This window comes from Xiphophorus hellerii, chromosome 14, assembly GCF_003331165.1.
Source record: "Xiphophorus hellerii strain 12219 chromosome 14, Xiphophorus_hellerii-4.1, whole genome shotgun sequence".
In the NCBI taxonomy this organism is placed as follows: Eukaryota; Metazoa; Chordata; class Actinopteri; order Cyprinodontiformes; family Poeciliidae; genus Xiphophorus; species Xiphophorus hellerii.
Genome location: NC_045685.1, coordinates 20,858,649 through 20,885,750, shown reverse-complemented (window position 1 = coordinate 20,885,750; position 27,102 = coordinate 20,858,649). Strand labels below are relative to the sequence as shown.

The 27,102-nt window shown below is 42.1% G+C and overlaps 1 protein-coding gene across 1 annotated transcript in view; it reads left to right on the top strand.

Annotated features, from left to right (window-relative positions):
• Positions 1–212: 212 nt before the first annotated feature.
• Positions 213–27,102, top strand: part of efnb3b (ephrin-B3b) — a 116,757-nt gene continuing 89,867 nt past the window's right edge. Inside the window, exon 1 of the mRNA XM_032582578.1 lies at positions 213–1,702. Coding sequence (XP_032438469.1) covers positions 1,554–1,702 — 149 coding nt within the window. The 5' untranslated portion in view covers positions 213–1,553. The remainder of the gene's footprint in view (positions 1,703–27,102) is intronic.

Here is a 27,102-nt window from a genome sequence, read left to right as displayed (position 1 = left end):
GTCAAGCTGGCATGGTGTCCTTCTGAACCTGCATCTGGGCTCATCTTTCCCAGTGAAACCCTCCATGTGATGCCCTGCGAGTGCACTGAGGGCGCTCTTACTCTTCAGTCAGATTGCTCAGCAGATTGGTGAGCCTCGAAAAGCGATGTGTGTGTCTGTGTGTGCTTGTGCGTACTACGGGGGGGGAGTTCTTTAGTGTCTGAAAGAAGGCAGAATACAGCGCCTGGGAGTCCAGAGGTCCGAGACTGCCCCCCCTCCTTCCCACTCCTGAAACTAAAAAGGAGGAGGAGAATAGGAGGTCCGCTCTCCTCCCCTCTCCACGGAGAGCCTGGAAGAATTGCGCTCCGTCCGTGCGCCCTGCCTTGCCAGTCGGAGGATGGGGATTTTTTTCCATTCATCCACGTCCCCTTTTCCCCTCCTCATCCTCCGCCTCCTCTCAAACAAGCCAGTCGCTCTGTCAGTGCGCTGCGAGCATTAGGGCGAGTCAAACCGGTGGGATTTTGAGGCGCACAGACGGATGAGATAACTGCACGGAGCGCGCTCCTCGGGCCGTTTCGTTTCTGCGCTCCGTCGGAAAGACGTCCGTTTCCAGGCGGGACCGATGTCCACTGAGTCGCATCTTTATTTTTCTTCACCACTTCACAAGTTTCACGCCGGCCTGTGTGTGGCATCGTTAGGAGGGACTCGCTTTTCTAGCTCTTTGGCTTGTTCGTGTCAGTTTTTTTGTCCTCTGAATTTGCTCTCGGATTAATTTTCGAGCTGGATCTTGGTTTCCTTTGTTTTTCTTTCTCTTGAAACGAACATATTTTGTGGATTTACTGCCTCTGCATTTTCTGGCAAAAAAGAGAGAAAGGATTGTACTTGACTCCCTGAGCATCAACACGTCTTTTTTTTGGTATGAGGATGGAGCTGTGGATACAAGTGGCATCTTTCTCATTTTAAACACATTCCCAGCTGTTTTTATTACTCTTTTGTCTTCGTCTCCTAAACAAAGTGACCATATTTAAATTCAGCGGAGCCAGATATGCTCGGACGTGAGAGAACAAGGTAATGGGAGAGAAATCAGACAGAGAGAGCCAAAGAGAACAAGGGAACGTTGTTCAGCGAGGAAAACAGACAATTAGGGCGCACAGAAAAGGCTTCAGAATCTGCTTTCTGGAGGCGATAATCTATTAAAATATCCAATTCAGTGGAGATCTGCTTGAGCCCTAGTGTGTGTGGGTTTTTTTTTTTTAAAAAAAGAAACTGTTTCTGGTGAGAAATTAATGGGGAAGTCATGGGAATGGCTCTGAAATAGTGCGCAGAAGAACCTGTCGATTTGGAGATCAGGACGCACGGATTGAACAAGTTTCTCCTCCAGCATTCAGCATTTCGGATCCATGTGGTTTTGCGTGGCTGGCTTTTTAATCCCACTTTAACTCTTTATGCCTTTAATCCTGATCGGTTGATCCATTGTTTTAAAGCGACTAGCTGCAAAAAAAGGAAGACACATTTTTTTTAAAAAAAAAGCAGCTCTGCGAGCCTCTCCGGCGATTATTGTTGCTTTCTTTTCGATGGGGCCGCACATGCTGGGTGTCAGGGTTGAGATGGCGTGTCGAAGGAGCGGGAATGGATTGTGGGTCCTGCTGGTATTCCTACTGGATTTACTGGGAACCACCGCCAGCAACATGGAGCCCATCTACTGGAATTCCATGAACGAAAGGTAAGACTGCCGCCGACTAAACAGCCGGTCTGAGCTCAAAGTTTTAATTTTAAAAAAAGTGAATTCCTTCAAAAAGCATGCTTGAATTTATGGAACTCTGGCTGCGAGGCGGATTTCACAAACTCCTGAGGAGCTTAGTAATGCAACATGACATGCACGATAAAGTTAGAGAGCAGGCCTTCTTCAAGCTCTGCTCCGTGTTAACCTGAACAGTCACCTCGTTATCAAATAAACCTTTTAAAAGCGGTTTGTGTTTTGTTATAAGCTTCAGACACCAGTCTGCTCTAAACGGCCATCACTGGGAATCTGATGCAGGTTCTTTCTCCTGGGAAGCAGAGGCGGCTCTAGGAAGTTGTCAACGGGGTGGACACTGACAGCCGTTGGGTGGCACAACAAAACAATCTTATTTCAAACAGAAAATGATCAGATATTGATAAACTATTTATTTCTTCCAGTGTTATAACATTTCAAAGGGTAAAGCAAAAGAAAAAAAAATAGATCAAACTCCCATTAAATTAAGTAGGTATGTGGATGTTTTTCGTTTTCATTTTTTTTTTGCAGAATATTTAATATTTAACACATTTTTACCATTATGCTCTTTATGATGTGTTCTCTGTAATCTGAAGTCAGACTTTCCAAATTCCTGGATGAAAATATGCTAATAACTATCCTTCAAGTTGTAATTATGACTGGAAATGTTGATCCCCTCCGAGTTCAATACTCAGTATGACTATCATGCACATGAAGTGTAGTGAAAGTTGTAGGTGTAAGTAGTTCATGAGCACTTTGAATGGTTTATATTTAACCTGTGTCACACATAGGACCATGCAAGCTCTGTTACACTTACAAAGTGTTTGAGTTTGTCAGACGGAGAGAAATATTGTTATCAGGTTGCGCTGCTACTAGTAAATCACACTGGTGTAATTATTTGCAGCTAAAATCCAATCAAACTGGGTGTCACTTCCAAGACAAGCACATGACTATAGAGGGAAACGAGAACAACTTGAGATTAGCTTGTTAATTAGACAAGCTATCTGCTCTGACGGCTAGCCTGCAGTCCGCTGCTTTACAGACACTCTGCTTGTAGTAAGTTGAGTAGTTTTGCACAAAGTGTTGCCGTAATTTTTACTGGTGTAAACTTTTCTGAGCAGCCAAATTTGTCTGTTTTTGAAAAAGGAAAAGTTTTAGTTTCAGTCATCTGACCTTAGCAACAGGTGGGGGAGGGTTGGATTTTATTTTATTGTACTTTTTTTTGCTCCATGTGCCTGAAGGAGAGTCTGGTCACTCTGACTCTTTCTGGATTTTAAACCTGAAGAATGCCTTAATGACAAAACAAATATATCTTTATGACCTTTATGGTAATTAAAGCAAAAATAAGCAACAACATTCTCCACAAAAAGGGGAGAGGAGTGAAAAAATGTATCCCAAAACACATATGCACATAAAAGTGCTTGATATTTGGAGGGTTGGGTTCTCTCCCTCTTAGTTGGTGGCACCAGTGTTGGAAAAATCCCTGGGAACTGCAGCTATAAAGACTCTTGTATAACGCTGTAATTGCTGCTGCTGGCTGACCTTGATTAGAGCTCAGGTTGATCGCTGGTGCGGCTCTAAATCACCATACATTGCCCACTTGGCCACTTGTGTTTGCGTCCCTCATTTGTGTCCCCCCTCCATGTCCTCTGGTGGAGGTGTTAGGCATTATAGACTGAGGAAATGCCATTTTAAACACCTCTCCTCTGTCCAGCCTTAACGGCCGACACCACTTTACCTCGCAGCTCTGCCAATTTGTCTGAGTGGTGGCTGGGCCTGGAAGGAGGTGGAGGAGGAGAGGAGGAGGCTGTGGTGGTGGCTGCTTGTGTGGAGGTGAAATTGGGAATAAATTAGAGTACAGATATTTTCCAGCTTGATGAAAAACTGCCAGCATGGAACGCTGGTCTTGAATAGCTCGTGTTCCTGGTGAATGTGCCTACATTACACACCTCATTGTGGAAAGACAGCGATGGCAATCCCCCAAAACCATCCTCAGCTCACACCCATGCCAGAGGCGCTTTCTGTTTTTTTTTTTTGTTTTGTTTCAGGGGGACTAACAGGTTTTCACATGCTGTAGGCCACGGCCTGCCCCGAGCTCCACCACCTCCTCTCCTCACAGAGGCGGCCGTGCGTGGGCCCCCGCTGTGGAGTGAGGCACGGAGCCCTTAATGAGGGCTTTTTGTCAGCAGTGGGTGGATTCGCCCAACAGGGGAGTGTAAGAGCTGGACACGGGAGGGTAATTTCCACTGAGGAAGCAAAGAGCTTTGGCTTTTTGAGGCCTCACAGGTGATTCCACGCCATTGTCTCCAAATGGAGTTTAGCGTTGGGTGGATGTCAGGGCTCAGCGGACGGGCCCGGCTGGCAATTAGACGCCTGACTCCGCAGTCATTCCTGCAGATTTACTCACTCATATATTCAAAGTACAAAGCCTATTGTAGACTATGGGGCTTATTCATGGAGCTTACTATTCATAGTTAATCAGCTTAGTCATTCTGTGAGTTTATTTTCTTGGTGCTTTTACATACTTTCATGTGCTTGTTTCTTCCTTGCTGCCTACTTGACAAGAGCTGTACTTTAGTTTCGGCTAACCCCGGGGCGAAATAGCTTTTTGCTCAGGGCTGAAATATGTTGAGAGCCGCTGCTTGTTTAAATAGTGTGCATCTTCCAGCGATAAGCTCCCGGAGCCCACACACACATCTGTGGGTTTTTTTTAGCCCTGAAATGAGGCAAAGAGCAAGCAGGAGCAGTAGCCTGTATCAATCAGGTGGCGGAGCGAGTTCCCTTTTGGGTCACATGTTGCCTTGAGAAGCAAATGGACTGTCACATTGTTAACCTCCGGACCTTTTCTCAATACGCAGCTTTGAAGTGCGGACCGTCCACCTGCAGCCTGCCTCCACCTTATCTTCCATCTTTTTTTTTTCTTTTTTTTTACCACCTCACTCATCCTCCTGTGCTCTCTTCACGCTTCCCCATCTCTGTGTTCTCTCTCCTTCTGTCGGTTTCCGTCTGTCTCTGTCCTTTCTTCGCTCTGTCATTCCCTCCCTTCGGTGCAATGACCAGACGTAGCAAATTGGAAACATGTGTCACATCCAGCTACTAATTACGGTGCTGCAGCAGTCAATGATGCAAACAAAAAATGTGTTGGGGACGAGAGAGGTGACGCAGGAAAGAGAGCCATCTGTGGCTGCAATACCCTCACACTGCAATGTATGATAAATAAATCCTCATGTTAGGAATTAAAACAGCTCCGGGTCACGTTGCCATTTCTTCTCAACCTACTTCCATTTAATACCTTTACCCTTAACCACTGCCTATATGTTTATTTCTATTTTTGCTTAGATATTTTTATAGGTTTTAGAGACAAAAAATTAAAAAAATAGTCAAAAATGAACCACAGTAGGAATATTCTGGTGCATTTGTCACATCTTGAAGGAAATATGATGTCATTGCACTCTACTCTTTGGGTAACTCTACTCCTCAACTGTAGGAGTCACTATTGAAAAATAATGATATTCTACACAGCAGTAATGAGACCATAAGACATGAGGAGAAAAGCAGATTGTTTCTAAAAAAGGCAACTTGTATTGCCTGATTTAGTTTGAAGCAGTTTTTGAATTTTTAGTTAACTTTTGCAAAAACAACTCCTTTGGTGATGCAGTTGCTGTTTACAAGACGAAGGAAAATCAAAATCATTATAATTGTATGTGTTTGTTTGCGTTCTTCATGACATTTTGACAAAAAAGCACCTTTTGGATTTCACATACTCGTACAAAAGAACCTATTCTCGTTTAATACATTATTACCACGTTATTGGTAACAAGTTATATAGGGGAAATATGAAGTTTTAGCAACATTTTCGATAAACGTAGCCTATTGTAAAAATACATTCAAAAACTGCTTGACATCTCAGTATTTCAGGCTTACTACCCAACTATAGAAAACTGAGATTATTTCACAATCACGCAATGCCTTGCGCTAAAACTTAGTTGAAAAGACATAAAAACAAGAAAATGTTTTGGAAAAGTGCAAAGCCAACGACGTAAAGGCATCTGTTGATTTCTAAACATGGTCTAACCAAGTTTGACTTTCATTGTCTTTGTTTAGCTTAAATAAATACCTGCTAGAAATGTCTAAATATCATCATCTTTTTAAAATAGATGAGACAATGGCTGGAAATAGTCATAAAACAGAAAGATGTTCTTGGACATCCATGATAATGGAGGGAATGCAATGGATACCGTGACATCAGATTTAGCGCACGACATCATCCGCCAGGTCGATAGCGTCAGCTGTAAACTTTAGATTAGGGTCATAGAGTGCTGCATCCACCCTTTTATTGACCCCCACTGAAATTACTGCAGCCTGACTGAAAGGGAAAGAGACAGAGGTGTTCAGGGAGAACCATAAACAGAGAAAAGGGAAAACAGAAGAGGGAGCACAGAGGAGGCAGAGATAGTCCTAACCCTAAGTAAATCAATAGCAGTTAAGTCTCAAGTGCCAATACAGTTTCTGCTGGAGGAAGAGGGAACTGAACCGGAACGATCACCTTGGGAAGACCCCCAGCTCTCCAACACCCGGAGCTCGGACATACATTATCCTTATCTCAGCATCTCCCATTATTGGTCTTACACGGCCGCCCTAATGAAAGATCGAATCTTACATTACAGCTCTGGAGTTTGGGCAGGGTGTAGTGGTGGTGTAATGACGGAGCGGTCGCCGGGGTGGAAGGTGACCCCCCCACAAACCCAGAGCTGCGCACGGAGAATGCGAAGAAAATCCAAGAGGATTTTGGCTTTCTCTGATCACGGCATATGGAGTTCTGACGTTTCTTTGGCCTTTTTTCCAGTTTAATTTCAGCATCTGCTTTCTCTTTCGGTTTTTTTTCCTCTCTCTCTTTCCATACTTTAGTAAACGGCTGTGGATTATTGTAAACGCTTGCTGAGGGTGGGCGTCTCCTCGCTCCGTGCTTGCGGTGGCTTGTAATACAACTATTCCCCTTAAGATCCACATTAAATTTTAATCCCCCCCCCCCCCCCCCCCCTCATCCACTCACTTGCTTCTTAATAATTCATTAATCAGCAACTAATTGGCGCCGTATAAAAGGCCAGCTTTAACTAGGCTAAGTGTTCCAACTAAAAAGAGAAATATAATAAGGAGATGAAAGGAAACAGGAAATATCTTGGTGGTGAGGGCATTTTGGGAGAGAATGCTGCCAGTGGAGGACGTATTAGTGGGTCAAACAGGATGTCATGTCTGTGGTGCGTCTTTCTAACACCCGAAACTCCACGCCCGTTCTCACCCGCATGGAATCCACCCATCTCTGAATTATGTATTCATCCACACTGTAACTAAGAAGAAGTGCCTGCAGCTAATCTCCTTAGGGGATTTAATTAGACATCTACTAGCTAGTTGTTGTTTTTTTTTTTTTCTTTAAGTGTGAGAGTCGGAGAAAGAAAGGGACTAAAATAATAAGAACCACATTGCACAAGCTGCCTGTTAACCCAGACTCCGTCTCCCCCTACCTTTTTTTCCCCCCCTTTTGGTGAAAAAGAGGAGTGTGCATGAGTTTACGAGCTGAGAGCAACAGGAGCTGTGAAAAGAAGTTTCAGCTGATGTGGCAGGATAGAAAGGCCAGGGGAAGAAGGAGGAAAAGGAGAGCAGCCAAGTCCAGCCAGAGGCTGAAATCCCTTTTTCCCCCCGTTGTTTCTTCTTTTCTTTGGGTGTTGCGGGGCAGGCGGGACGGACAGGTATGCTTTTTGTCAGGTGAAAATACATGTGAAAGACATAGATGTGTTTTGGTTTCACATGTCTTGCAAAAGTACGCCTTGAGGGGGACATTTTGTTGCATTAAAGCTACAAACTTTAATGTGTTTTATTTGGCTTTTATGTGAGAGACTAATAAAAAGTGGAAAATGTTGCATTCGCCTTTGCAAAACAGTTAAAGCTCATTCAAACTGAAGGGAAATTATCTGTGGACATCGCTTTTCAGATCTCACCACTGATTCTTAATTTGATTTAGGTCTGGACTTTGACTGGGCCACCCGACACACAATATGCTTCTATTTTTAGAATTCAATTCAATTGAGTTCATTTATTTATAGTGCCAATTCACAACAAATGCAGTCTTGAGGATCTAAAAAATAAATTTCCAATTGATTCTTGTTGCCAAACAGTAAAGTAAGGTCAGATTATTCTTTTCTTCTCAGAATTCTGACTTTAATCTTCCGAGAAAAGTCAGGAAGTTGACTGCACAAAATTTTATTTTGGGTTGTCAGATTGAGGGCTAGAAATAAATATTCACTCCACACATATTCTAGTTCTCTCACTTCCTAATTATGCATCACTTTGTGTTTGTCTTTCACATAAAAGCTCCATAAAATACACCAATCTCTTTGAGAGGCTCAAACTCTGCTCCAGTCTCTGTTGGACACATGTAGAAAGTGTGTGGTCTTTTTAGTTGCATGCACAAGTGTGCACTAAAGGCACTTGGGAAAGATGCTAAACAAGGTACGGCAGATGTGAACACACACACACACACACACACGCACACACACCCAGAGGAGAGGTGAGGTTATTGGCACCCGTCACAGATTGTTGTTCCAGGAGGAATTCATTCATTATTTTATCGCTCGATTATAAGTTTATTTGGCCGAGGCGGCGCACATTCATCAACATCATAACAGCTATAAAGCGCTCTTGTAAATATGCTGGGGTTAGCTCAAGAACTAATTTACTCCCCTGCCTCCCCCACCCTCCGTTAGCTTCAGAAATGACTTTGGGATTTTTGTAATTGTTAAAAGTGCTGATGTTTAGGATGAAGCAGATTAAAAGTGCACGGCTGGCTGAGCTCGTTCAAAATGTTGAACACCGTACAGGGACAAGCAACTTGTTTTTTTCCTCTTTTTTCCCCCCTCACCCCTGGAAACGTGGCTCAGAAACGCGCAGGCTCTTCACAGGGTGGTGGTGGTAACAGTAATCCAGGCCATAGGTCTGACGGGGTCACATGTGTCCCAGCATCACTGGGCAGATTGCCCTGTGTGTCTGAACTTGGAGCCCCTCGTACACACAGGCCTCTCATTAGCTTGCTTCACAGCACGCTCTGCCTAAGCAGGATCATCCAATCCTCCTGGCAGCGTTCGGACTGGGCCAGGTCAATCCTCGTCCCCTCCGGGGGACACAAAGAATTCGACTATATGTACAGGACAGGGGGCCAACCAGCTTCCGTCACATTGTTCATTTCCTCCTCCTCCTCTCATAATCGCTTTAACCTCTACCTCCATCCATGTACTCCCTCCTTATTTGAACCTCCTCTCAGTTTGTTCCTTTGCATATCTTCCCCTGTGCTGAATCTGGCTCGTGTTGCAGCAGTGACTCTGGCATCACTCCAGATAAACAGCATCTCGGCGGAAGGACGTTTATTGTTAATTAGTGCTTCTGGATTCTCATGTGCCGGCAGGTGCGTGTTTGCACGAGAAACACTAACCCGGGTGTTAAGATTTTACAAGCTGCAAGATGTTTCAAGTGCGACACACACAAATCTTCTTATCTGGTAGTTTACGCTGTTATTAAGTGCTGGAGTCTTGTTTTGATTGCGTAGGAAGATCAGTTCAACCTGCATTCAGCTCGTTTCCAGAAGTGTCTTAACAACAGACGTGTGCAAAGGTCTTGTGTCGCTCCGTTTTATGCTCATAACAGCAAACTCAGCAAAAAACTAATTTCAATCTGGATCTTTAGGTGCTGGAACAATTTGTTCCTTTTGCTTGAGTTTGATCTATTTAAAAAAACAAAAAACAGACACCTCCTTTTGACGCACAGAAAGTGACAATAAAGTGATTCAAAAGAGCCATTTATTGAAAGCTTGGGATCTACTAGATGATCAAGTAAAGGACGATGCCTCTCTTGGGTTTTATGCCAAGAGAGGCATAAAACCTCTAGTTTTTGCTTTTTTGTGCCTGGATTCTGCAAGTCTCAGCCCATGGTTTCCACCTGGAGGCTGAAGCAGAAGAGTCCAAGTATCTCAGAGTTTTGGTTGCGGTGAAAAGTTGGGCTCTTGATTGTTAGGTCTGTATCCATTCCAACCTTCATATTTGGTTTTAAGATTTTAAACTTGGCCAAAAGGAAGGGACAAAAGACTGAAATGATCTGCCTCCTTAATGTGGCTGGACTCAACTGTGAGAAGCATTGTCAGAAAAAGAAGCTGCTCTTCCACATTTAGACATCAGATCAGTCTAAATGGAGCCTTATTTAAAAACCCCAATGCAAATGTCCATTGGCCACTGGGCAGAGGCACCAGTCCTCTATCCCATCACCACTCTGGATGAAGTGGATACAGAAGACTGACAGATGGTGCAGTTGAAATGTTTTGCACACTACTTTATGCAGTAACCTCCACGCATTCAACACCTACTGGTAAATTATTGAAAAATATGTTGACAACAAGTTGAGGCACTCCTATGGTAATAACATTGTGCACCATTGTAATCTCTGAATTGGCTCATTAAAAGAATACCTTTAAAAGTGGTTGTGCACCTGTTTTCCCCTCAGGCAATACAGCTCTTGAATCCTGATTTGCATGGCCCGTGTATGTGTAAATTGTAAAATGCAAAGCAAGACTCTAACGTTTTGTGCTCTTATCTAGCAGTTGGTTCATTGTTCCTGCCAGAACTCATCCCTATTGTCGGTCTTTACATCCCGTCACTTTCATCAGCTGCAGAACTCCATCAGTCCCTTCTCTCCGTCTGCCAATGGACGTCAACGCAGAGCGGCGATTGGACACGGGCCCGAAATGGTTCTCCTAGCTGAATGTTAAGGAGGGAGCATGTGTGTGTGTCTACACAAGAGAGACAAATGAGTCGGTTTACTTGTGGACAGCTGTGCCGTGTCACAGTTGAAGTTTTGGCAAACATCTTAGACCAATATGAGCAGAAGGGCAAAAATGGAAGGAGCGGGGGGTTGTCAGGATGGGATGAGGCAACGATAGAAGATAGCAAGGCATCTGACAGGCACAGAAAAGCAGGACTGAAGTGCAAGAGAGGGTTGACTGAGGAGAGAGATTGATGGTTTGGGAGGCCATCCGGGTTTGACAAAGTGACTGACTGAGGGGACACGGTTCAGACAGGGAGAGTGACTGATGATCGGTAGGTCACCACAATGACTAGCTGCTTCCTGCTTAAAAAAAAAACGAGCTTACCCCTCATTCCTCATATAATATTTAGCCTCTGTAAGGCCCAGCATGAAATCTAGTAAGCTTTTAAGAACTTCATTGACATTTAGGGCAGAAAGAGCTCTTTGATCAACTTATCAAAGAGCAATTGAGTGGTTAGCCTTTCCCCCCCGATCTATATTTTATTGAATTCATATGATATGATGATACACTGCAAACACATACTGGGCTTTTAGAACAGTCAGGAGACAGTTTGTATAACTTAGAGTGGCCGAAATGATGGCAGTTGCCTCCTAGTGGAACAATGTGTTGATAGACTTCATTAGCCTAAAGCCAAATCAATCCCTTTCACCGGAAAGCTGCTCTTCCACTCTATAATCAATTTTCGGAGTTCACTTCAGTTCAGGATGAAGGCTTGTAATTTGCATTCCATCCTGTTTTTCTTCAGTTTACAGGCAGATGCACTGCAAGGATTACAGAAAGACCAAAACAAGAAAGCACTTCCAATGTTCTAGCCCGCCCTGGTTAGATTGTTGTAGAGTCTTAAAGTGCTTTGGTATTCTCTGTTCTGACACTGCGAGTTTACGAGAATATTTTCCCGTTTTTCATAGCTCGAATGGAACGCAGTCTTACAAAGTCATTCCAGGGATGGCAAAAACACAAAGTCAAACAAACACAAGCAGATAGTTGCGTTTGGATGTGATGAAGTGGTTACAGGTGGGCCCTGCTTTAAATAACCTGATTTGAATTTATATTTTTGGCATGAGAAGCTGTGTCCTGAAATTTGCAGAAACACAAAGAGCCACAAAAAGTAAGCATACATGAATCACCCTGCCTGCAAGCAGTGTGTTAAAAAAGAAGAACAACTTCTCACTGCTTGGCTACAAAACACTACTCAGATTGCATGTCTGCTGGGGTGTGTGTGTGTGTGTTTTCATGGGGTCCTTTGGCTGTATAGTAGCTGTCTGGTCTCTTGTGAGAGACCTATTACTCCCAGGACTCCCAAGCATCTTAGCTTTAACATAATCTTTACCATTGACTCACAATAGGTCAGAGATGATCCTCATGCTAAGAGGCTTTGGAGGGAAATGCTGTCTTGGTCTGGTGTTCCCTACGTTAATAACAACCAGTCCTATTGAAACTTGGCTTTCTAATAAAGGAACACATTTATTAGCCCCTATATGCAAAAGTTTAGGTCTCTACCTCAGATCTTTTGCAATATTCTCCATGCCGTTCCCTCAGCAGTCTGATTATTTTTCCAGGCTTCACACTTTCTTTTCCTTAGCTGCTTGATTGTGCACATATATGCGTAGTTCTAATTAGGAGTTAAAAGACCGTAGAGTGAGCATAAAGCATCTGGCTTCGGCATTAGCCCATCGTTGTTATAGTCTTTGGAGAGGCTGACCTTGGCATGCTTTAAGGGGGAAAATTCATGCCTCGTTTACTGGTTTCTGGGTAGGGCCTAATTTAAGTGGTTCTGACATAGAAATGCAAGTTTGTGATGCAAGTTTAAGATTGGGTTAACTCTTGTTTTAGATAGAGATTTTGCCCTTCGTTTTAAGGACTTTTGTTTATATCTCTTAAGCTTGAAGAAATTCTGCACTGAGATTTGGGCCAGCTTCACCATGCCACATGTTCATCTGAAAATAACTAATAGCATTTGTCAAAGTTATTGAGAAGAAAATATTTTAAAATGTGGTGAAAGTTAAGAACCATGGCGATCCTCATTGTGGCTGTGCAAGCTAATGCTAGTCATTGTCCTCTTTGAGTCCATAAGATACTTTAGAAATGTGACTCTTTTAGTCAATATCCTGATTTTAAATTAAGCTTTAACAAAGAAGTGGAAAATCCAGCTTGATAGGTTAATTGCAGTAGTTTTCCAACTACATTTAAAAAAGTATACATTTTTTGTGTAATGTTTTTCTCTTGTCGGTTTTTAATGACATTTACACATTTTTTTTTAAATGTCTTTTTTATAACTTAAAAAAAAAGCTCAGGCTTTGCTCACAGTTATGGTTTTATGCATTGACATTGATGGTTTTATGTCTGGCTGCTCCAAGCAGCTTATAACTTTAGATTAGCATCAGATATAGAAACTTGACCAAATGAAACTTGGCTAAACCTGGCCCAGATTCCAAACAAAAAATAGCAAATAGCAAGAAAGGCTTAGTTTGCTACTATTTAGGATTTGCTATGATTAATGCAGGATACCTCCAGACTATAATCATTTCCAAATGTAATAATTTACTGATAAAATCAGTATGAATTTGCAAATGTTGCTGGTTTAAACATATCAAAGCACGGGCCTTCAAATATTGGCTTGTTTAACGATAAATTACTGAATCAAAGATAAGAAATTATGAACAAATGCTGTGGCTAAACAGGGTTAGCTGAAAAGTTAGTTTAGTCAGAGTTGAGATACAAGATACTGAAATCAGTACCTTTAACATGAACATTTTACGACACGTAAACATATGAATGAGTTTTTTTTATTATAAAAGTGCTGTCTTAGATTCCAGGAAGAAGCAAAACAATATTTAGCAAATGCTAAATTAGAGCACATAAAGTGATATAAGGGAAATCAACACTGGTTAAAGGAGATTTAAGGTATTTTTCTTTTTCTAGTCGTGGTTTGTTGGTCTGGCTAAATGCTAAGTAAAGCAGTCAAGTGAGAAGCAGAGGAAATTGATCAACTTCTTTTCTGGTTAAATAAGATAGCAACTGAATCCCCTTGTATACTGGATTGTTTATTCAGCTTTTGGGTTTGTGCGATGGAAAAAAAGAAACATTCCTTTGTTTTCCTTAAAGTTAAACAGTCCTGAGAGCCTTGTTGTTTTCTTAGACTGAGAAAGTTATGTTCAGTCGTGGGCTCCAGACTCGCTATGGATAATCTCAAGAATGCACAGTTGTCACACTAAAACAACTAAAACAAAATGGTTGTCGAGCTAAAACAACTTCCCACTGCCTGAACAGCAGACATTTTCCAGCTATATATGAGTGTCTCCAGCTGAAAGAATGATTTAAGAACCGTACTAAAGTAAACTACCCAAATACCTCCAAATGGCAGCGTTTTCCAATGTAAGGCCTCCACTTTTTTGTGCTTTGTTGTTGGGAACAAGTAACTCTAATATGATCCATCTTGTACAGAGAGCCACGGTGAAATGGATTGTTGTTGATGTTTCCACGTCCCATCATCCGATACCCTGGCTCTGGGTACAACATGCAACTCTTGAAATGACAGAGCAGCTTTTCAAGCAGTTCTGGTCTCCTCCACTCTGTCTCTCTTTCGCCTTTTGTCCTCAAGTCTCCCAGCGAATGTTAACACACACCAGCATTCATATATGAGCTGACTTACACTCGCAGGCAATGCGTGTGCACGCAGTGGAGGGCCCTGAATATTCACACACACATTCTCATGCATGCACAGATGAAAAATGTTATTGCTTCCAGTGCTGGAGAAAGTCCAAGTAGAGGGTTTGAATTTCCTCTGAGGTACACTCCTCCTCCTTCTCTCTCTTTTCATCAGCAGCATACCCCTCAATCCCTTCTTCCTCTCCTCCATCTCCGCTCTCTCCCTCTCTCTCTGTTGCTCCCCGTGAACAAAAGAGCTCCCTTCCTCGAGCTTCCACTGAAAGCCCTCACACACACTCGACTCTCTGGCTTCACACTCTCCCACACGCACTCTTATTCCTCTCGTCGTCTGCAAAACCCAGTCCACTTCTCTGCGCTAATCTCCCTTTCAATTCCTTTGTCTTTTCGTTTGCCGCTCTCTCTGTCTCTCTCTCTCTCTCGTTGCCTGACTCACTCGCCAGTGTAAGTTTCCTTCTCCACATATCCAAGCCATTATCATGTTACAGCTGGTTGGCAGACAGTAAAATTTATTCCTTCTCTCTTTTTTTTTTATTTTTTTTAATAAATTGCTCTCATCTCCTCCTCCTCTTCTGTTTCCCTTTTTTTCTCCACCCAACAGCTTCTTTTGTTACGCTTCTTCTTTGTGGGTGGTTCTTGATCTGGAGTCTCTGTTTCTCCTCATTTGCTCATCACTGTCCGGCAGTAAATGGGACCTCAGGAGAGAAGGCGGAATGAATGATCGTGATTGCCTATCACTGCGGTGTCAAAGTAATTTGGTAGTGACTGTCGGCACACACGCAAGCACAGTATTTCCACCCTTTCTTTCGAATATTCTGCAAACCAGGAAGCCTCTTCTCTCATTAGCTGACCTCCCTTCCTGAAAGTTTTCCTCCTCTGCATCACTTTTGCTCTCTTTTATGGTGCAGCTGTATTGCAGGTTCCTAACCGCAGGAGGGAGGAGAAAACAGATGGAGCGCACTCTTTTCTTCCTGTTGTTCTTTCCCCACCACACAAAGAAAGATAATGCAGAGAAGTGTTGATGTTAAAAAAAAAAAAAAGTTTGTACTTGGGACTAAAGTTTTGTGTTTCTCCTCATCTGTGGCTGTTAAAAACAGGTTTTTGTGACATCAAAATTGAAACGGTAATAAATATTTGCATTTGTTTGGACGTGTTTTTACAAGTGAGCTGCAAAAAATAAGCAAATCAGTTTGGGGAAAAAAATGTCACGGTATGGTGCTGTGGGATTATTTTTCTTAAAGGAACCTTTTGAGCTATTTGTCAAGGCAGAACAAAATATGAACAGTTTGATTAACAGTTTGTCTTTAAACCCATCATGCGTCTGCTAGAAAAGTAGAATATGAAGCAGGACTTCACTTTTATTACATCAGCATATGTCTAAGTAAACTGAAAGGTTTTGCAATCTACCACAGATAAATAATGATGTGTAATGTTTCTGACTTGCTCATGTGTATTTTTCCCCTAAAGGTTTTGATTTTCAGTTGAATAGTGCAGCATAAATATATTATTGCTGGAAAAAGTATTGTAATTACCTGTGGGCATCATTTGTTTACATTACAAAAGCCATCTTATCAGGGCTGTGTACACTGGAGCCACACTTTGCGTTTGCATCCTCGTATGTTTGAGATGCTTATCTCCGCTGCTCAGCACCGAAAATAACCCTTCGCCTGTCTCAGTCGCTGCTCTGGTGTGTGTGTCAGGGTGTGTGTGTGTTTGTTTGTGTTTGCTATGCCTGCTTTGCATGCTTCTGTAAAGCCACTGGTCCCAGTTAGGCCCGGCCCATCTGGAGGCCAAGTGGCTGGGTGGCCGTTGCATGTATGCACGCGCTCCCAGTTTGTGTACACAGCTGAACGCTGCAGCGCGTCCAGTCTCCGAGGTGTGTTCTGGCGCATTATCTGATTTTTCGAAGCTTTAATGCAGCTGCTGTATAGCAGCCAAAAAAAAAAAAAAAAAAAGCAACGGCTGCTATCGTCTGTAAGTGCTGCAATTCAACTGCGTTTTTAATGCTATCTTCTTTTAATCAACACTTTAGCTTTCTCTTTATGTTTTAACTTAAATTTAATCTTATTTTTTGTGTGTGACCCCATTACGACTTTACTTATAGAACAAAAGAATACACTCAAGGACTTGTTTAAGTGCCTGTGCAGCCTTGTGGTGAATAGATGGAGCTTAATGTGCCTGCTTGTGAGCTGCTGTGTGGATGTCAGGCATGCGTCATGCGTGGGCGCGTGCGCTTGTGTACATGCCCTGCGTAGGATTGTGTACACCCCTCCCCTGCTGCTTACCTACCCCCCTCAGCATCGCCGCATTGAAACAACACAATCATGCAGGACAAAGACAGTTTTTTGTTCTTTTTTTAAAGGGAGAGTGGAAACAACAAAAAAACTGCTCTGTTGTACCACTTGACCCTGCTGAGAGGGAGGTGATGAGGTGGTGATGATTGGGTGGTGGTGGTGGGTGGGGGGTGTAAACTGCGGGAGAGATAATCCTTCCAGTCATGGTGGCTCCCCCGCCACTGGCCCCGTCCCCATGTGCCCTGGCTCTAACGTGGCGCACTCGGCCATCAATCACTCAACAAAGCTGTCTGTAAGGGGATTATGAACCCCGCGGACGCTCCCTCCTCTTCCTCACCCATCTTTTTTCCCCCTCCCTCTTCCATTACCACAGCTCATGTCCTGCCCCTGTTTTCTGCCTTTAAACTTGTCCGCCCTCGTCCACTGTCCTCTCTGGAGGAACTGTGTCTGGCGCTGATTTTTCTTCCTCGGTTTATCTCGGGCTTTCCATTCGTCCCCTCTGTGTCCGCGCTTTCTAAAGCCTTACCTGCTCTTTCTTTATCTCTTCCTCCCACCTGGGCATTATTTCTCACCTTGACAAGTGACAGGTGTTTGTTTAGCAGGTGACAGCTGTCACATGAGTGTGACTGTAGAATGTAGGCTTGCAACACCACTTTCAAGCACAGACAATCGAAATAATTGGCATATTTTCAGATGTAAATCGTCATAAATGTGCTTGAACATAACTACACATTAAAAACTGCAGGGATAAAATGACTAAATTTAGGTTACTTTGCCCACCCGCTCCTGGTTCAAATCTGGACCAATCCATTCCTGGGTTAACGTAACCCAGCAAGGTTTGGTGGAATCTCCAAATTGTGATAAAGTGACAACGATGGCACAGCATATTTCTTCTAAATGATTGCATTCATTATTTTTATTGTTTGAACAAAGTGTCATTCTGACCTAAAAAGACAGGATTTACAAGGCAAAATCTCACAACAACTCGTTCACCTAGTAGGAACTAGCAAGCACCAGCTAGTTCTAGCCCCAGCTAGCTAGTATTAGCTGTTATGTTCAAGTGTGCAAACTTGTTGTCTATGCACAAAAACCAACAAAAAAAGCAACTTCTGGTCTATTTCTTAAATCAGAATATAGGATTTATGCTGCTGGGACAGAAATTAGATAGTTTTAACTAAACACTGGGTACCTGGATCTGAATATCTTCTACAACATTAAATAAGAAATGAATATGATGCTGTATAATAATGTAAACATCTCATTATCAACACAGATAGTAAAGATATTTACCAAACTGTGCTTTGTTAATAACTTATGTATACACAAGAAGCCATGTTTATTTACTCGAGTCATTTGTTTTCACTTGCTAAATAGCTAGTGGAAGCGAGCAAGTAAATTCATATTGCCATTCCCTTTTTCATTCTTTGAAAGTGGTTCGTTTTTATCAGATTGATGTCTAGTTCAAGATTGAAAACTGGGCCAGAAGTTTTGCCTCATTGTTTTGGTTTATTCGGACCTACCTCTGTACCAATAGAACAAAGAGAGCAACAAATGAGACTCAGGTTAAAGTTATGTAAAATACTCAACGTTTACACCGATGCAAAAATATAACCTAAATCATACATCATTCACACTTGCACAAGCTTTTTATCCTTTCCGTGGCCTTTGCACCGTTACAGAGCAGACATGTCAACCTGTCGCCTGGCTAAATGTCACCTTCCCTATAAATGTGATGAATAGCTCGCAGTCCTATCTTATCGCGCTGTCTTTAACCGTACTGTTTAAAAGCCGAGCACTGGCTCCCCGGGCTCCTGCAGGTGGTGACAGAAGCCTCTCCTCCCGCAGTCACCCTCGATTAATTCACAGCTCCTCCACACTGACTATCTCTCCATCGATGTGTCTGTTAAATGTCTGTTTGGTTTAAGCCTCTGTCAGCGCTCGATCGAGCTTTCAGTCTTCGTCCCCTTTAACCGGTAGGCCCACCTTTTAGTCCTGTTTTATCACCTGCTGTCTGTCTGCTTGTGTTCTTTAAAATTGACTTTCTATTCCGGCTGCTCGATCTCCCAGTACCTCCCGCTTTTCGGTTTTTCCATACCTAATCGGTCCAGTTTGCTGGGGGACTATTAACCGGTTAATCTGCCTCAATCCCGTCGATTTAATCCAAGAATGGGCCGTATAGGAGAGGCGACGGTTTGTTTGTCCTAGCTGTGAAAAGGAGATTGAAAGGTCAAGGCTTGTACAGTGTCACAGCGGTGTTTAATTAAAGGCGACTTGTTTTAATTCAAGCCTCTTAAATTTTAAAATTGTCTCTCCGAGGGGGAAGATAAAAAACTTAAATACTTCCTGTCTTTGCAATCCTAATACTGGAGTTTTGACATTTTTTGGAGCTTCTGATTCATTGTGCCATAATCTTAAATCTCATTTCAATTCATCCAATTGAAATGGCCAGATTCAGACTTCTTGTTAACAATAATCACCCCCAAGGAGACTATGATGCAAAGCGCCTTCAATTTAACAAAAAAACCGATGAAGAGATGGAAAGATTTAACAACCATTCATTTCGCCATTAAGCGAGCGAGATTAGACAGCGGCGAAGAGCAAAGACGTGCGAGGAGAGAGAATAAAAAACGCGGGGAGCAAAAGGGAGAGACTTAATGTGGGTGACAGGGTTGTTATCAAGCAGGCAGCTGACGCTTTTAACAGCTGTGTTATCTTGTGCATCTTGTATTGGATTTAACTTCATTCTCTTACATGTGTTGTTCTCTGATTGACGCCCTGATTAAAGACATCCTCTGGCAGAGAGATGCCGAAACAAAGCGGGGGAGACAAAGAAAGGAGAGGAAGTGCAGGAAAGGAGGCCGAGGAGCTGATCCAGAAGACTGGCACAAAGGATAATGACTTATTAGTCAATACTGTTCATTTTTAATCTAGTTGCATGTTTCCACATCACATCATGGCAGTGCAAAAACACTCTTTAATTTGCTACTCAGACTGCAAAACAGTTATCTGCTAGTGAGTTGCGGCACTCTTCACATTTAAGGCGCTAATCAAACATTCAATACATTTTGTGACTTTAGTTTTCTTTTAAGATTATCTTCCCCAGTATTTATTTGGATTTTCTAAAAGTGTTTCCAACATTTTCTTTGGACTTTGGCTGCTTTCTCTACTCATTTCACTTTAGTTCTTGTGCCAGACCACGATGTCTTACTCACCAATGTGGGTTTACAACTGAGGAAAGGGAAAGACAGAAGATAAAGGCTTCAAGTTATTGGGAAAACACAAAATTTTTAGGTTTTGATTGAATATTGATAATAATGACTCTTTTCTGTCATTCAAATGTCTCCACTACCTCCTTGGTCACTAAGATTTATCTCAGGTTTGAACATAAACTACAACCAACGCATTCAAACAAACCTTTGTAATTATAGTATCAGACCTATTCACTTGCGATAATGATTGCAGTTTGACTTATTGAATGGTATCTAAAAGACAGAAAGTTTGCGCAGAAGCTCAGAAATGCACCAGCCTTTAGTTACTTACTTTGTGCCAGGTTTTCATCTGACAGTCTTTCAGGAATCACCTTGTTTTCTGTTTCTGGAACTGAGTGATGTTTGGTATTTTTGTTAAATTAAACTGACAAAAGTTAAACAAATTTAGTCTCTGTCCTTGCTGAAATTAAAATTACCCCCAAGCAATTAGATCTTAGCTGCTGAACTGGGTGATCAGCAGGACATTAACTGGGTCTGTTGATGTTTTATGGGAAAAAAGTCTTTATAACTAATCTGCAAGTGGAACTAGTACTTTTCTAGTTCACTACTAAGAAATCACTACTAAGAAATGATTTACCTGAAACAGGCTCCTAAATCTAGCTGAAAATAACTTTTAAGCTAGTTTTGTCTTATTTCTTACGTACTGAGATGTTTGCTGTGGAAACTAGACCAAAAGTACTTGATAAGATTTTGGGGTTTTTTTGTATTGCTGTGATTATGGACACGTAACGGACTGAAAATAAGTTAAAAGGTATCTGAAGACAACTTGAAAAGATTATGTGAAAATCCTGAAAGCAAATAGTTAAAAAAATTACCAGACATTTGTTCAACAGTGAGGTATGTAACAGAATAATTAAAAAAATAGGATCATACCTGTTTGAACCGATCTCCACTCTGACCAGATAAAAATCATACATTCCTGGTGTAATACTCATGACTTCAAAAGGCGTTATCTCCGTAGGTTACCTCATGAACATCGGCATTCAGAAGATAAAACTATTTCCTTTGTGATGCACGAGTCTTCTAAACCTTTAAACTCTGATCTGGCCCTCAAACTTGTTTCAGATCCAAGCCAAGCATTGATAAACAGAATAGCAATCAAAGCGGCTCTTGGCCTGATTTCAGTCTGAAGAAGTTCTAACTGTGACCTTGTATAAATGCAAAGTAGCAGCACCCTGCCTGTTTCCTCATGCTGGTTCGCTGTAGGTTAACGCCGATCGGCGAGCCGCGGTGGGTCGGTCTGCCTCAGCGGCAGCACAAAGCCGCTCTGATATCGGTGAAGAGAAATCAGAAAACATATAATTTAAGGCTGATCTGAAAGAATGAGTGAAGGGAAGAAGCTCAACACGTATTTGTTGGGAAACTTTTCAAGTAGACGCAGCTGAACAGGCTAGATTATATAAGGGAGAAGTTAATATTAAAGTTTATTATTATTAGAAACAACCTGCGGTATGACTGTTCTCACCCACAGTTCTGGTAAAAAGTTTACGTACATCCATGGGCTAAAATATAGACACACCTTCTAATATCTGGCCTGGCGTTCCTTATTTGGCATCTCTTTTTGGCTTACGCACAAACCTGGCTTTTAATTACAGATAGGGGTTTGGGCTCATGGCAAGTACTATAATGTTAGCTTGTTTGGGGTCATTATCCTGTTTCAACACCAAAGTGTGTCAAAGCTTCAACCATCCACCTGCAGAGACACATTAAATTAAATCTAAACATTTTAGATTTAAAGTCCTCGTCTTTTTTCTATTATTCTTCCATTTTAACAACACACCAGCACCACTGTCAGAAAATAACCCTTCAACATCATGCATCCACCACCATGCTTTACATTCGCAAAGCCTCACCATTACCCCAAACATATTTCTTCATATTATCTCTAAATACAGCAGAATTCTGGTGTTCACAAGGTTTGAAAGCACACATGCTCCCAAGTAGCTAAAATCTGCAAATACTTTAGATTTCAATTTAAACTGCTTATTTAAATTGTTCAATCCCCAAATACACCTTAATATGCGTTAGCACACAGAGCAGCAACCGTCTCAGAGCTACCACAGAAGCTAACATCTACAGTCTTATTTCCACTCTCGGAGGTACAGCCAATCGGCGCTCTGGAAAATAAATGGTGCTCCTAGATTGGCTGCTGTACAAATGGCAGCCATGATTAGGTGAAATCTTGAATCAGCTGATTGTCTTTGATGTTTCAGCGTGTTCACATTTTTGATCAGCGTGTTTTTAATGCTGTTTCATAAATACCCGTCTTACTTCATCCAGTGGTGATAGTTGTCGTCAGATGGTTGAAAGTTTGAAACAATTGGAGGTTCCAGTGGGATAACAATCCAAAACACTCTCTAAACTCATTAAAACTGGTTTTGGAAGATTTATTTGGAGTTTTTGGAAAGGTCTCCCCAAAGCTTTGGCTTCAAACTTGTTGAGAGTTTGTGGGCAATGCTTAAAAATCTGAATTTGGGCAGAAAACAACCCAACAAGTTTAGCAAAGAGTGGTCAAATGTTCAGCCAAATTAACTGGTTCTTGTTGATGGCTACAAACCTCCTCTAGTTGAGGTGCAGTGTTAGTAAAACACTTTCATCCAATCATTTGTTGGGATTTATGATACAATTTATGCATTTAATTCCACTATGGAAAAATACACATTAACAAAATATGACATCCATGCCAACTCTGCGTAAACTTCTGACATAAAATGTGTAGCAGCTTAAAAATGAAAGGATGGAGACTTAGATTTCCTTTAATTGCTCCAAAATCCATAAAGCTTTCCGCGCCGAGGCCGGTGGATAATTTGTGCGCACGAGGCAGCTTTCATATTTTGTATTATTGATAAACACTCTTAAATTCAATTATTAATTCTCTGCGTGATTAGTTCCGTCTAACGTCTTGTGCATGCGAAGCCGAAACTCGGAGTCGGTGCGTTTCTTCTCTCCTGTTTTCCAGCAGAAGGGGAGAAATGAGCAGGAGAAAACGGTGGGAACGGTGATAGATGAGAACGTGTCATGGCTCTTATTAGAAACTGTGACTCTGATCTATTTGGTCTCATCTCACACCTTCGTCTGTGCGCGTTGCTTTCTCCCCTCCGCCCCTTTTTCTCCCACCATTTCTCACTCTATCTCATTCTCAGTCTGTCACCACCACCACCAGCGAGCGGCAGAAGAAGAAGAAAGAGAAAACTTCTCGACTAAACCGGTGTCTCCGACGCTCACCGGTGTGCGACTCAAACGCACGGCCGAGGGAATAATAAAATAAAGGAATAGTTTGAGATAAAGCGGAGATGCGGGAGGGCAAATAGAGGGATAAAGGAGCCTGAGAGGGATAGAGAGCTTCATATTATTAATTTAGCAGGAGAAAAAGAGGGAATTTCGTCGAATCCCCCCCACCGCTGCTTCCATAGAGCTCTATAGGAGCGCACAATGGAGAGATTGCGATTGGAGTATAGAAGAGGAGGGGGGACAAAGGTAGAGATAATCCATCCTGCTGTATGAACCGTGGGTTTAACTCTTTCACGGCAGCAGCAGGCCTCTGCATCCAATTTTCAGTCCAACTCCAATCTTTTTCTCCTCCTTCTTCCTCCACCTATCTCCATCTACCTCTTTGTGGGCTCCCTCCCTAATCCTCCCAACATTTCTTCCAGACCTACGGACAAGAATAAACCTTCAGCACACACACACACACACACACCCCAGCAGCTCTTTGTGTCCCTGTGTGCGCGTGTGACATGCCAGCGTATGATTTGGGTGTGTGGTTGAGAGTGTATGTTCGCAGTTGGCAGCCCCGCTTGCCCATTGAAGTTGGCAGGATATCTCCTCATCTGGCACAGGAAAAAGGGAGAGCATCCTGTAGCGAAGGATTACTCTGACTTAGACACAAACACACACCAACACGCGCCGACACACACGCACGCGGACACACGCAGAGACTCAATTTTTGGCACATATTCTGCATATTGAGAAATACAAAGCCACACACTGGCTCTCTTGTTGAGAAAATCAGTTTCTTGCTAATTTATTTGCAGGTAGAAGCGCAACAATCTGGTCTGAGTGCTGCGAAACGCCACAAAGGGAAGGGTTACCGACGAAGACTAGGCTAAAACGTTGACACTGTGTTAGGAAACCGATGCAACTTCAATGGACGCCACCAGGTCGTTTGACTTAAATAGATGCTACATCAGGAGGCTAAAATATACAAACGCTCACAAACTTCTTATTCAGGATTAGGCATTGCTGCGAAAATGAAAGCTCGGTGCAATTGACTGGACTTCCTCTGATCGAAAACCTTTTAATTACATTTCATGTTTGGTTTATAATTGTTTTGTTCAAAATAGTTGGATATGAATAAGTTATTGGTCTCGTTAGGATTTCTTTGGATTAGTTTGAATTAAATTTGGACCAAATTAGATTCTGTTTGGATGGATGTTAACTGGATCTTTGGTCTCGTAAATTTCCTCCAAATGTCTTTTTTTGTCATCAGTTTGACACCATGTGAATAAACTCAACTGAGCTGAACTGAAGTAAATTAAATTAAATGGATTAGATGGAGACTGGATTGAAATACATTACACTTAATTGATTTGGTATGATTGGATTATGTTGGATTGAAATGGACTGGTTTGGGACTGGATTAATTGGAATGAATCAGTTTAGGTTAGACTGGATTAGATTAGATTGGTCTGGACTGAATTTGACTACAATAGACTGGATTGAATTTGACTGAATGCATCAGGCTGTTGCTTTTTTATTTCTTTTGTTATTTGCTTGTTTTAGAAGATCAGCCACAACACAAGAAGTTAAATGGCACCATGCATTTAGCAAAACCTCACAGCAGTTCTGTTATATCTTTTTAAGAGAAAACACAATTCTTTATTAGCTAAATGCAACCACGAGTATTCTAATAAGATAATTGAACCACAGTTGCCATGACAGCATCAGTATGTGTAATGTTTCAATTGCAAAAGCTGCTAGAATGCCGTATTTGGTAGGCTCAGATGTTTCACGTCTCATGCATTAACAACTTGTAATCCAGTAATATATTTGGACAGATTCTCATTGGCTTTGATTCATCTGTTGCAGGTTTTAGTCTCTGAGTTGCTGACGTTGATCATGACAGAAAAGAAAGAAACCAAAATGTCGCCCCGGAAAAAGTTAATTTGAGGAAGCAGATGGTTCCACCCCTCAGGCTCTTCCCAATGTCTCCAAAAGAGTTTGGATGAAGTCAGTTTTGTAGCTCAACTTTTATCTATTAAAGCCAACATGTATTTGTTCCTCCGTACAGAGCGAACTTGTCTCTCCTCTATGTTCCTTTAAACTAACGTCTCTGCAGAAGTCGTGCGGTTTGATGCAGCTTTCAGGCCTCTCTGCTATACAAGACGCGAAATGCCAAAGGAATGCATTTCAGTAATGGGCCTGCTGACAGCGCTGCAGAAATATTCTCCAGGAGCCCGGTTCTGTAAAGTGTTTCTTTGTCTCGGCAGAAAAGATGTCGGCAGCGGGAGTGAGGCGTAGGGGGCAGCAGACTCGGGTTCTTTGTATGAACCTGATTGATAGATGTGTCTGACCTTTAGCACCACTTGAGAAATCCAGAAAGTCATTTTCTCACCTTATATTTAGTCCCTCCTGTTCCTTCATGCACACACACACCTTCAGACAGACCCTGGATGGAAACCTAATTCTGTTCTTTCTTTTTCTCCTTTTCAAAAAAACCTCCCAATTACAGCCACTCCATTTTCCACCTTGCCCTCCTCCTCTCCCTCTCCTCTCGTTCTCCCCATGTCTCCCTTTTCTTAACGAGCAATCTCGTTAATGTCAGGGCGCCTCTTTCTCTTGCTCGTCCTTCCTCTCATTCAGACTCCTGGCCCATAGAAAAGGGACAGAGATATGAAGAAGAGAAGATAAAGAAATCAGAGCTCAGCCAAAAGGGCGGGTTGTGCGCCAGAGAGGTCGAAGGCGGGGAGAGGCAAAAAAAGAGTCCAATAAGTGTCCAAGATTACCGCTCTGGTTTCAGAGGGGACGTAATTACATGCTGCACCGCCTGTCAGGAAGAGTGAGATGAGGGGACTGTGTTTAGTGATGCACCAGTGAGAGGCTGGTGAGGCGAGGGCAATGACAAAATCTGCACCCCGACCGACTGCAGACCTGCCTGTGTGTGTGTGTGTGCAGGATGAGTAATGTTAAGCCATTCAAAGCTGTGAATTATTCAGAGCCTTCATGCATGGAAACATTATAATTCTATGTCTCAGTGTGAATTACCCTCCATTTTACCCCCAGGCACATATCCCACTCCAGCCCAAGGCCTCATGGGAGATTAAAGGGGGGTAAATAGTGCGGGGGCCGGACCCACATATAAAACCACATGCAGCGGCCACATTTCCCAGCGTTACGTATGTCTTCTTTTTATCTGATCTGCTCTCATTTGTGCTTAATGCTCGAAATAAAACCAAAAGTACTCCGAAATTAAGATAAATTAAGATTAGATGCTAATCAGCGTGAGGTTAGTTAAACCGTGAACTTCCTGCAGCTTCTGCTCACTGCATCACATGAAGTTCTTCAGTTTCCTGACTTTAAAATGTTGCTACATTTTGTAAAAGTTTAAGGATGATAGAAGTTGGAAGATTGTTTTGCTCTACAGTTGAAATGTGCAAATTTTGTGTAGATTATGTTTGATGCTTGAAAAATGATTTACATATCCACAAATGTTTTCTACATGTGGCTGCCTAAAATGTGCAAGTAGAGATACAAGTATACCTTAACATATCAGTGCAGGCTTCTCTGACTTAAACATATCAGTCAAAGTAATTTTGCTGAGACAGAATTATATTAAATGCATTTTTTTTTAGTGCTTTTAAAGGTGGAGCTGAAGAAAAGCATAAACTGTATGAAGAAACCAAAAAATACTCTTTTGTAGATCTTTTTTTAATAAATTAACCAGAACTTGGAAGGACTAACTACTGGCTAAAAACCCATCTGCCCCCAATTATCACAAGTGGATTAATTTCTTTATACGTCTCAACCTGTGCCTCAAAAAATATTTGTGAAGGTAGTATTTTCTAGTACTTTCGAAAAGTTTTATTATATTAGACTCTGAAGTACAGATGATCGAATGTAGAGTAAATCACGATTTCTTTAAAAAAGTGAAATAGCCCTTTAATTGTGTGCCTGACATGAAATGTTGTCTATAAAAACGCTTCATGTTGGAGTACAGTTGATATCCCTACTGTCAGTTTTTGTTGTGTTCTTGCCACCCCATGATTGATTTGCTCC